This window comes from Erinaceus europaeus, chromosome 10 (assembly GCF_950295315.1).
Source record: "Erinaceus europaeus chromosome 10, mEriEur2.1, whole genome shotgun sequence".
NCBI classification, from domain to species: domain Eukaryota; kingdom Metazoa; phylum Chordata; class Mammalia; order Eulipotyphla; family Erinaceidae; genus Erinaceus; species Erinaceus europaeus.
In genome coordinates, this window is record NC_080171.1 from 61994647 (window position 1) to 62007580 (window position 12934).

Genomic DNA, 12934 nt, shown 5'->3' on the forward strand with positions numbered 1-12934 from the left:
AATATGTTGTCTACAGGAAACTCACCTAACTCAACAAGACAAACAAAGACTTAAAGTGAAAGGATGGAAAACTATCATACAAGCCAATGGCCCACAAAAAAGGGCAGGAACAGCTATTCTCATATCTGACACGATAGACTTTAAAACACATAAGATTTAAAAAGATGGGAGTCGGGCTGTAGCACAACGGGTTAAGCGCAGGTGGCGCAAGCACAAGGAACGGCATAAGGATCCTGGTTCGAACCCCGGCTCCCCACCTGCAGGGGAGTTGCTTCACAGGCAGTGAAGCAGGTCTGCAGGTATCTATCTTTCTCTCCTCCTCTCTGTCTTCCCCTCCTCTCTCCATTTCTCTCTGTCCTATCCAACAATGATAACAACATTAATAACTACAACAATAAAACAACAAGGGCAACAAAAGGGAATAAATAAATAAAACAAATATTTAAAAAATTAAAAAAAAAAAGATTTAAAAAGATAGGAATGGACACAACTTAATGCTCAGAGGATCAGTCAATTAAGAGGACTTAACAATTATTAACATTTATGCACCCAATGAGCAGCCATCTAAATACATTAAATGTCTACTGAAAGAGCTACAGCAATATATTAACAGTAACACAATCATAGTAGGGGACTTCAACACCACACTCTCTCAGCTTGACAGATCATACAGGCAGAAAATCAATAAAAACATAAGGGAGCTAAATGAAGAGATAGATAAACTAGAACTATTGGACATTTTCAGAGTCATTCATCTCAAGAAACTGGAATACACATTTTACTCAATTCCACATGGGTCATTCTCAATGATAGACCATATATTAGGCCACAAAGACAGGATCAGCCAATTCAAGAGCACTGAAATCATCCCAAGCATCTTCTCAGACCACAGTGGGATTAAACTAACACTTAACAATCAACAAACATTAGTAACAGTCCCAAAATGTGGAAGCTCAACAGTACACTTCTTAACAACTTCTGGGTCAAAGAGGAAATCAAGGAAGAAATCAAAATGTTTTGAGACTTCAATGAAAATGAAGACACAAGCTATCAAAATATCTGGGACACAGCTAAAGTAGTCCAAAGAGGGAAATTCATAGCTATACAAGCACACATTAGGAAACAAGAAAAGGCACAAATAAACAGCCTGATTGCACATCTTAAAGACCTAGAAGAAGAAAAACAAAGGAATCCTAAAGCAACCAGAAGGACAGAAATCACTAAAGTTAGGGCAGAAATAAATAACATTGAGAATAGGAAAATCATACAAAAGATCAACGAAAGTAAATGTTGGTTCTTCGAAAGAGTAAACAAAATCAACAAACCTTTAGCCAGACTCACAAAACAAAAAAGGGAGAGGACCCAAATAAATAAGATAGTAAATGAAAGAGGAGATATCACAACAGACACCACAGAAATTCAACATATCATGCGAGACTTCTATGAACAACTATATGCCACCAAGCTAGAGAACCTGGAAGAAATGAATGATTTCCTTGATACCTACCTACTTCCAAAACTAAGTAAAGAGGAAGTGGATAACATGAACAGGCCCATCACAGCTAATGAAATTGAAACAGTTATCAAAAATCTCCCCAAAAATAAAAGTCCTGGACCAGATGGCTTTACAAATGAATTCTACAAAACCTTCAAAGAAGAACTAATACCTCTACTTTTAAAAGTCTTCCAGAAGATTGAAGACACTGGAATACTCCCTGCCAGCTTTTATGAAGCTAACATCACTCTGATACCAAAAGCAGACAGGGACACAACCAAAAAAGAAAACTACAGACCACTATCTCTGATGAATATAGATGCTAAAATACTGAACAAAATTCTAGCCAACCGGATACAGCAGTATATTAAAAAGATTGTTCATCGTGACCAAGTGGGGTTTATCTCAGGGATGCAAGCTTGGTTTAATATATGTAAATCAATCAATGTGATCCACCACATCAACAAAAGCAAGACCAAAAACCACATGGTCATATCAATAGATGCAGAGAAAGCCTCTGACAAAATACAACATCCCTTTATGATCAAAACACTACAAAAATGGGAACAGATGGAAAATTCCTGAAGATAGTGGAGTCTATATATATAGCAAACCTACAGCCAACATCATACTCAATGGTGAAAAACTGGAAGCATTTCTACTCAGATCAGGCACTAGACAGGGCTGCCCACTATCACCATTACTATTCAACATAGTGTTGGAAGTTCTTGCCATAGCAATCAGGCAGGAGCAAGGAATTAAAGGCATACAGATTGGAAGAGAAGAAGTGAAACTGTCCTTATTTGCAGATGACATGATAGTATACATGGAAAAACCTTAAGGAATCCAGCAAGAAGCTTTTGGAAATCATCAGGCAATACAGTAAGGTGTCAGGCTGTAAAATTAACATTCAAAAGTCAGTGGCATTCCTCTATGCAAACACTAAGTTAGAAGAAATTGAAATCCAGAAATCAATTCCTTTTACTATAGCAACAAAAACAATAAAATATCTAGGAGTAAACCTAACCAAAGAAGTGAAAGATTTGTATACTGAAAATTATGAGTCACTACTCAAAGAAATTGAAACAGACACAAAGAAGTGAAAAGATATTCCATGTTCATGGGTTGAAAGAATTAACATCATCAAATGAATATATTACCCAGAGCCATCTACAAATTTAATGCTACCCCCATCAAGATCCCAAGCACATTTTTTAGGAGAATAGAAAAAAATGCTACAAATGTTTATCTGGAACCAGAAAAGACCTAGAATTGCCAAAACAATGTTGAGAAAAAAGAACAGAACTGGAAGCATCACACTCCCAGATCTCAAACTGTATTACAGGGCCATTGTCATCAAAACTGCTTGGTACTGGAACATGAATAGACACACTGACCAGTGGAATAGAATTGAGAGCCCAGAAATGAGGCCCCACACGTACGGACATCTAATCTTTGACAAAGGGGCCCAGACTATTACATGGGGAAAGCTGAGTCTCTTCAACAAATGGTGTTGGAAAGAATGGGTTGAAACATGCAGAAGAATGAAACTGAATCACTGTATTTCACCAAATACAAAAGTAAATTCCAAGTGGATCAAGGACTTGAATGTTAGACCACAAACTATCAAATACTTAGAGGAAAATATTGGCAGAACTCTTCTCTGCATAAATTTTAAAGACATTTTCAATGAAACGAATCCAATTACAAAGAAGACTAAGGCAAGTATAAACCTATGGGACTACATCAAATTAAAAAGCTTCTTCACAGCAAAAGAAACCACTACCCAAACCAAGAGACCCCTCACAGAATGGGAGATCTTTACATGTCATACATCAGATAAGAGTTTAATAACCAACATATATAAAGAGCTTGCCAGACTCAACAACAAGACAACAAATAACCCCATCCAATAATGGGGGGAGGACTTGGACAGAATATTCACCACAGAAGAGATCCAAAAGGCCGAGAAACACATGAAAAAATGCTCCAAGTCTCTGATTGTCAGAGAAATGCAAATCAAGACAACAATGAGATATCACTTCACTCCTGTGAGAATGTCATACATCAGAAAAGGTAATAGTAGCAAATGCTGGAGAGGGTGTGGGGTCAAAGGAACCCTCCTACACTGCTGGTGGGAATGCAAATTGGTCCAACCTCTGTGGAGAACAGTCTGGAGAACTCTCAGAAGGCTAGAAATGGACCTACCCTATGATCCTGCAATTCCTCTCCTGGGGATATATCCTAAGGAACCCAACACATCCATCCAAAAAGATCTGTGTACACATATGTTCTTGGCAGCACAATTTGTAACAGCCAAAACTGTAAGCAACCCAGGTGTCCAACAACAGATGAGTGGCTGAGCAAGTTGTGGTCTATATACACAATGGAATACTACTCAGCTGTAAAAAATGGTGACTTCATCATTTTCAGCCGATCTTGGATGGACTTTGAAAAATCATGTTGAGTGAAATAAGTCAGAAACAGAAGGATGAATATGGGATGATCTCACTCTCAGGCAGAAGTTGAAAAACAAGATCAGAAAAGAAAACACAAGTAGAACCTGAAATGGAATTGGCGTATTGCACCCAAGTAAAGATTCTGGGGTGGGTGGGAGAATACAGGTCCATGAAGGATGATAAATGACATAGTGGGGGTTCTATTGTTAAATGGGAAACTGGGGAATGTTATGCATGTACAAACTATTGTATTTACTGTTGAATGTAAAACATTAATTCCCCAATAAAGAAATAAATTTTTTAAAAAAAGTTATCAGGTTATCTGCTCTTTAGATTCTTACTACTCTTTGAAATCACAAAGACTTCATTAAGGGGAAGGGGAAAACAGCATAATGGTCATACAAAGAGACTCATATGTAAGGCTTCAAAGTCCTAGGTTCAATCCCCTACACCACAAACCAGAGCTCATTAGTACTCTGATTTAAAACAAAATACAAAAAAAAAAAAAAAAAAACGGAAGGAGAGGGACGATGACTTCATTTATAGCCATCATTTAGCCTGATACTTGGTTATTGTAATATACTGATTTTTAGTGCACAAGGTGCAGCTACTGTCATTAGAGCTAACATTTCATTCTCCAGGATATAGGTATTTTACTGATCACTTCCTGCCACTGACCAGAGTTTCTTTGTTCATTTAATCTATGGTTAGTATTGCCACTTTTAGAGCTAATCCTAATCCTAAATCTGCAATGTCACTGATACCATTGATATGAATTTCTTCCCAAATCTGGCATGTTGTCGAGGCACTTTGCCTAAAGTTCAACAACAGCATCATAAAATATATCAAAAGCTCATCAGAAAACAAAGACTTCTCTAGCTGCACTGAAGTCCAAGTCTGGGCATTTTTTTCCCCAATAGTGTTGATGCTGAGGTATGCATACCTTGGCAAATAAAGGCATTCTGAAGAGTATCACCAACACTTCCAGGGCTTCATGAGTGTCACTAATAACTTAGACTAGTAAGGCTAATCCTAGGTAGCTGGGTGGATTGTCTCCTTCCATGCTAAGGCAAAATATGCCTGAGCAGACTTCTTCACTGTACTTCTCCATCCAGCATCAGGGACTCACATGGCTCCTTCTCTGCTCATGATCAGTAGTGCCATGATAGCACTCATGCTGTGTCTTGGCTGGTGGGTTCCCCTATTATTTAATTTTACAGATTAAAAAAAAGGCTCAGATAGGTTAAGCAACTTGCCAACTTTTCATAGCAAGTAACTGGTAGAGCCAGAGTTTGAACCAAGGTCTGCCTGACTCTAAAAAAAACCTATGCTTTTAACTACTCTGTAGGAGGAACCACTGGAAAAAAAATATATTGTTTTAATAGTATGCTATTTAAAAGTCATAAAGAAAGCTACGAAAGTATTCCAGAAGAGGAAAAGAAAGACAGAAAGAAAGAAAGAAAGAACCAATGGAAATACACATAAGGGAATTAGCACTTATTGACTATATCTCCACAATGTAATGTCATACTAAGATATTTAGTGAAAATATTACTCAAAACTACATCGCACCTGTAAAAGGATCTGCTGCTGCAGACACTGTGTTAGAAGATCCTGAAGAACCTGAAGAACCTGGAACATACCGACCACCACCTGTGTAAGCAAGCAAAGTAAAAGCTAAAGCAGGTCCAAAATTGGAGTTTCAGAAATAGGACAATGTTCATATTAGAAGAATCTTTAATGGGAGTCGGATAGTACTGCAGCTGGTTAAGCACAGGTGGCGCAAAGCTCAAGGACCTGTGTAAGGATCTCAGTTTGAGCTCCCGACCTGCAGGGAGAGTCGCTTCACAGGCAGTGAAGCAGGTCTGCAGGTGTCTATCTTTCTCTCCCCCTCTCTCCATTTCTCTCTGTCCTATCTAACAACAATGACATCAACAACAATAATAACTACAACAATAAAAAAAAAAACACAACAGGGCAACAAAAAGGAAAATAAATAATTTTTTTTTAAAAAAGAAGAATCTTCTACTTAAGAAGCTAATATTCTAGTGATTTGCCCAAGTTTTATTTTCTTAACTTTTGTGGAGGTGGAGCTTTGTACATCTATGATTTCACTGCTCCTGGGCCAACTTTTTTCATTTAGAGACACACACACACACACACACACACACAATCATCGTTTACCCTGGTTCTGTGGAATCCCCATATGGTTCTGGGCTTCAAACCTGGGCTGTGAATATGTCAAGACATGTGTTGGAAACTCCTGCTTTCAAGCTGTCTGTTACTTGTTATTGGAGACTCTCTGATTTACTGGCTGTTACTGGTTGGTATAGGCACTGCACTACTGTTTTGTTTTTTTTTTCCTACTGTTCTACTTTCTTAGTTTAAAAGTTTACCTGAGTATATCATACTTTCATTTGTAACATATTCATTCCCACGGTCTGATGTAAGAGTCTGGTAGAGGTTTTAAGTTAACAAACCCTTACAGACTGCAAGTCTAGATTCAAATTATGATGACAGAGCCATCACCCCTCTCAAAGTCTGGAAAAATATAAAGGCAACCTGAGACTGGAGCCAATATTTTATATAACATAAAAAAAAAATAGTCTGGGGAGTCGGGCTGTAGCGCAGCGGGTTAAGTGCAGGTGGCACAAGGCACAAGGACCGGCATAAGGATCCCGGTTCGAACCCCGGCTCCCCACCTGCAGGGGAGTCGCTTCACAGGCAGTGAAGCAGGTCTGTAGGTGTCTATCTTTCTCTCCTCCTCTCTTCATTTCTCTCTGTCCTATCCAACAATGACGACAACAACAATAATAACTACAACAATAAAACAACAAGGGCAACAAAAGGGAATAAATAAATAAATAAAAAAAGAGTCTATGGGAATCAGGAGGTAGTGCAGCAGGTTAAGCGCAGGTGGCGCAAAGTGCAAGGACCAGCTGAAGGATACTAGTTCGAGCCCCCAGCTCCCCACCTGCAGGGGGGTCACTTCACAAGCGGTGAAGCAAGTCTGCAGGTTGTCTTTCTCTCCCCGTCTTCCCTCCTCTCTCCATTTCTCTCTGTCCTATCCAACAACGACAACATCAGTAATAACAATACTAACTACAGCAATAAAAAAAACAAAGGCAACAAAAGGAAATAATTTTTTAAAATTTATTTTAAAAAGTCTACATGATATCTAACATTTAGAACAATGACCTGTGTATTCAGTCAAGTGTTAACTGCCATGATGTAAGTGTCCTGGCATTAAATTTACATTGACTTAACTACCCTTATGTATGTACCCTTAGAAAACACTTCTGATGTTTCTCATTTGGGTTTGATATAATACATGCCCTTATCAATAAATACCATGCTGGAGTTCTGTTGGTAGTCAGCATTCAGTATAGTCTTATTGTGAGATGTATCCAGTAACAGCCTCTTTGGACTACTCTTAATACTTGTCAAGTAAGAGTCTGAGTCAGTCTTTTCAAGCTTGGAACATACATTATGGAAGCCAGGATCCTAACAACTACTTGCCCAGTGAGCTCTCTTTCCAGCCCTTTGTTTTCTTTTCTTTTTATCTTTTTTTTTATGTTTATTTCCTTTTTTTGCCCTTGTTTTTTGTTGTTGTAGCTATTGTTGATGTCGTCCTTGTTGGATAGGACAGAGAGAAATGGAGAAAGGAGGGGAAGACAGAGCGGGGGAGAGAAAGACAGACACCTGCAGACCTGCTTCACTGCTTGTGAAGCGACTCCCCTGCAGGTGGGGAGCCTTATGCCGGTCCTTGCGCTTTGTGCACGTGCGCTTAACCCGCTGCGCTACCGCCAGACTCCCTACCGCCAGACTCCCTTCTTTTCTTTTTTTTAATATTACCCCTTTTGTTGCCCTTGTTTTTTATTGTTGTTGCAGTTATTATTGTTGTTGTTACTGATGTTGTCGTTGTTAGATAGGAGAGAGGAAGGGAAGGCAGAGAGGGGAAAACATAGACACCTACAGACCTGTTTCACTGCCTGTGAAGCAACCCCTGCAGGTGGGGAGCCAGGGGGCAGGCTCGAACCAGGATCCTTTTGCTGTTCTAAGTGCCACATGCACTTATCCAGCTGTGCTACCGCGCAGCTCCCGCCCTTTGTTTTAACTTAAAGTTATTTTGTTGTATCTACATTCCACACTAAAAAAGAGAAATTGCAGTTGGTCTCTGACGATATAGTATACAAGTAAATCCAGTTTTTATTCCTAGAATTCCTGCTGTTGCTGCTGCAATCAAAAGCACAAGCATCAAACATTAATCTTTTAGAAAACCCCTGGGTTCATTAATCCATGCGTCAAAGGGTGCTTTCAGAGCTGGATCCAGCAGGGAACAAGATTGCTAGTATTTATTGAAGCTTACAATCTATCGGAAAAAAAAATATCCACAAAGATGAAGACTGCTACATAGCAAAGAGATTTAAATTTACATGTTTAAATGAGTGGTGTATGTTTTGTTAGAATATCTAGGGAAATAATCAGAGGTGTCTACAAGTATGGCTGCTTATAAAATGCCAAATGTATTATCTGTTTTCCATCCTTTAAAACACTGCAATTCTGTCTTCATTATCTTACAGTCTCTGAAATTCAACTAATAGAAATATCTAAGTAGTAAAGGCATTTTTTCTTTTCCTGTCAAGTGTAACTATTCGTAGATGACATAATTCACAGTGCCTCAAGCTGACAATTCTGTTTAAGTCAACATGTAAGTCACACTGACTTTATTATATGAATGAGCAATGTAATTTTGAACTGAGAGAAGAGACAATTTGGGGATATAATGTATCTGTGAAGTGGATATAAGCAAAAAGGTATGGGTTTCAAACAGGAAGAGAATAAGAGGAATAAGAAACAGCATGAGAACATGAAAAACAGAAATGACAACAAAAAATATATTAAAAGTAAAGTGCCAAGTTTGGCCCTATATACAAGAAAAGATGAAGTATTTTACTTTTCTTCTTCATATATATATATATATAATTTTTTATATTTATTTATTTCTCTTTTGTTGCCCTTGTTGGATAGGAGATAAATAGAGAGAAGAGGGGAAGACAGAGAAGGGGAAGAGAAAGATCGATAACTGCAGACCTGCTTCACTGCCTGTGAAAAAAACTCCCCTGTAGGTGGGGCAGGGGGCTCAAACCTGAATTCTTAGGCCAGTCCTTGCACTTTGAGCCATGTACGCTTAACCCGCTGTGTTACCACCCAACTCCCTTTACTTTTCTTCTTGTACCATGTACTTAGGTAGAAGGGTCCAAAATTCAGCACAATCATCATAGATTTATAATTTATTTCCTAGAAGCTAGGATTTGGACCTTTAGTGTCATTATGATTAAAATTTTTGAACTGGGGTCAGGCGGTAGCACACCGGGTTAAGTGTACATGGCACAAAGCACAAGGACCTGCGTAGCAATCCTGGTTTGAGTCCCCTCCCCACCTGCAGGGGGGTCGCTTCACAAGGGGTGAAGCAGCTCTGCAGGTGTTTATCTTTCCCCCTCTCTGTCTTCCCCATCTCTCTCGATTTCTCTCTGTTCTATCCAACAACAACAACAGCTATAACCATATAACAACCACAACGAGGGCAACAAAATGGGAAAAAGAGCCTCCAGGAGCGGTGGATTCATAGTGCAGGCACCGAGCCCCATCAATAACCCTGAAGGCAATAAATAAATAAATAAAATAATAAATAAATGAAGTAAAAAGAACTAACATGAAAACCGAATTCTATTTGTAACATTTAAGACACTGAGTATTATGGTATATACTACTAACTTAAAATTAACACACAGAACATAAACCACGTGCAAGCCAACATTAGTCATAACTTAGTTCTAGATTAAAAGATAAATTAGGGAGTTGGGCAGTAGCTCAGCGGGTTAAGTGCATGTGGTGCAAAGTGCAATGACCAATGACCGTCTTAAGGATCCAGGTTTGAGCCACCTGCAGGGGGGTAGCCTCACAGCCAGTGAAGCAGATCTGCAGGGGTCTTTCTCTCCCCCTCTCTGTCTTCCCCATCTCTCTCCATTTCTCTCTGTCCTATCCAACAACGATGACATCAGTAACTACAACAATAAAACAAGGGCAACAAAAGGGAATAAATATGAAAAAAAAAGAAGATAAATTAGCCTCATGTTAAAATAAATGTTTTGACAGGTAATAGGATCCATTAGTGGGTCTGACTGAGGATTGTTTTTAGACACACAGGAATGCAAGGCCCACCATTTTTTCTGGAGGCATGATTAGGAATTAGCTGCTTTTCAACCACAGTAAGCTTTGAAAAAGTCTACTCACTAGAGATGTGACCTGGCAGCTAGGGAACTTAAAGTTGACCCTGACAGGGCCTCAATCACATGCTAGTTACTCTACAGCTTGAAGTGAATGGACACAAGGAGTTGGCATTGTCTTCTGTATACCAAAGCTTTCCAAAGACATCTTTTACTCTTTTCCAGAGCCTAGAGTGGGGCTGCATGAGGTCAGACGAGAATGTTCACTGGAAAAGGGTACCTCTAAGATCCCTTGGGGCAACTCAAACAAGCATACACTACCAAGCTGTTGTTTTGCAGTCACTGTATATCAGATCCTATGTACAGTTTAACTGGCTATAGCAATGTAAGAGAATTAATAGGAGCAACTAATAAAGGAACTTAAAATTTTTAAATCACTGAATTTAGCGTTTAGTACACAGTGACACTATTTTTTAGAGAACAATTTACAAACGTTTCTATAAAATATGGAAACTATTAAATAGTTAAGGCTTAAAAACATGAATATGGGGTGCCAGGTATAATGGTACGTGGTTACGCACACATGATGCAAAGTGCAAGGACTGGCACAAGAATCCCGGTTTGAGCCCCCAGCTCCCCACCTGCAGAGTAGCTTCACAAGTGGTGAAGCAGGTCTGCAGGTTTCTATCTTTCTCTCCCTCTCTCTTCCCCTCTTCTCCCCATTTCTCTCTGTCCTATCTAACAACAACAGCTATAACAACAACAATAAGGGTAACAACAAGGGCAACAAAATGGGGAAAATGGCCTCCAGGATCAGTGGATTAGTACTGCAGGCACGGAGCCAACAGCATTAACCCTGGAGGTAAAAATAAAACAAAATAAAAAAAACTATGAATATGGGGGCAGGTGAACCCAGCTGATTACACACATTACCACGTTCACTACAAGGTTAGAACTCCCACCCCCACCTGCTGGAGAGGTACTTCACGAGCGGCAAAGCAGACCTGCAAGTGTCTATCTTCCTCTCTCCCTTTCACCTCCTCCCCTCTCAATTTCTCTGAATTATCAAATGAAATAGAAGGTAAAAAGAAAAATGGGCGGGGAGGAGAATATGGGGTTGGGACAAAGCTCACCTGGTAGAACATTCACCTTGCTATATGTGAGGTGCCAGGTTCAAGCCCCAGCACCACACTTGAATACCAAGGCACTACAGGAAGTTCAACAAATAGCATAGTAGAGCTGGTGTCTTACCACCCTCACCATATGAAAACATGAAAAGCTGGCCCATGAACAAAACCCTAGGACCACAAAATTTAAGTATGAATTTGAAGCTAAAAAAAAAAAAAAGGTAGGGCCAGGTGGTGGTGCACCTGGTTGAGCATACAAACCAGGGTTCAAGCCCCTGGTCCCCATCTGTAGGGGGAAAGCTTCACAAGTGGTGACACAGTGCTGCAGGTGTCTCTCTCTCTTTTTTTCTTTCAAGATTTTATTTATTTATTCATGAGGAAGATGAGAAAGAAAGAACCAGATATCCACTCTGGTACATGTGCTGCTGAAGACTGAACTTGGGACCTCATGCTTGAGAGTCCAGTGCTTTATCTAATGCGCCCTCTCCAGGACCACTGTCTCTCCCTGTCTCGCCTTTCCCTCTCGATTTCTGGTTGTCTCTAGTAAATGAATAGAGAATTTTAAAAATTTTAAGAAAAAAAGCAAAGATTATGAGATGATGGAAAAGAACTATAAATTTTGGTTTTTCATTAAAATATGCAAAAAAACATAAAAAGAAAGTCAACCAACATTGATGAAAGGATATTAAGACTTCATAAAAGTCCTAACTTACCTGTAAATGGATCTGAGAAATTAGCATTCTCAACTCCCAGTGTTTGACCTTTTGTGTTATCAATAATAAATTTAGCCACTTGATCCAAAAACATAGGATTCAAATCATTCTTCTGCAAGAAGTTGTATGCAGCTAACCAGGGGTCATCGCTGATGTTATAAGGCAATTTATAAGACGGTCCACCTTCATTGACATCAATTGAGAAAACATAATCAAATTCCTTTAATAGAAATATAAAAACATGATTACTAATTTATCTGTTCATGTGTTTTAATGAAAGAACACAGGCATTGTGTTCTTTATGTTAATGACTAAAGTACTTTGTCTAAAGTGCAACACTAAAATCTAGTTTGCATAAAATGGTTAAGACCATCCATCTTCACGTTAGTATTTCACTGGAGGTAGTTGGGAAGGGGGATTATGGCACATATCAATCCTAATGCCAAAAGATGGTTTGATGCCAAGATGGAAAGTATTAACTATTCCCATATTGTACCAATACATCATTAGCATTATAAACACTACTCCTTGCAATGTTCTCCATATAGTGTTAAGTTAAACAGAGCTTAATAGGCAGGTAGGATTAGAATAAAGGCAACAGTTGTTCCTGGCCTGTTTCTCTAACATTATTTTTATTTTTATGTGGTTAGGGCCTAATTCTACTGCTGCAGGCAGACATTATTTCACCTTTCAAGTCCAATCAGAAAAAAACAGAGGGAAAGAACAGAGAGGTGAGACATCACAGCACTACTCTATCATTCTATGGAGCCTCCTCTTAGTACTGAGCATAATGCTCTCATTCAGTGCCAGGCGTCTGAACCGAGGTCCTCCTGAATGGGAGTGTGTGCTCTACTAGGAAAGCTAACTCGGGCAAGGGGTAGATATGGTTATGCAAAGAGATGTCATGGCT

General features: G+C 39.2%; 1 protein-coding gene across 3 annotated transcripts in view; it reads right to left on the reverse strand.

Moving 5' to 3' along the window:
- Positions 1-12934, reverse strand: part of PLAA (phospholipase A2 activating protein) — a 64513-nt gene that overhangs the window by 15738 nt on the left and 35841 nt on the right. For 2 of the 3 annotated variants that reach the window (XM_060199664.1, XM_007536202.2), the window contains exons 9-10: positions 12025-12244; positions 5527-5607 (exon numbers count right to left, since the gene is read on the reverse strand). In XM_060199664.1, coding sequence (XP_060055647.1) covers positions 5527-5607; positions 12025-12244 — 301 coding nt within the window. The remainder of the gene's footprint in view (positions 1-5526; positions 5608-12024; positions 12245-12934) is intronic. The other variant, XM_060199665.1, reaches the window with a different exon arrangement.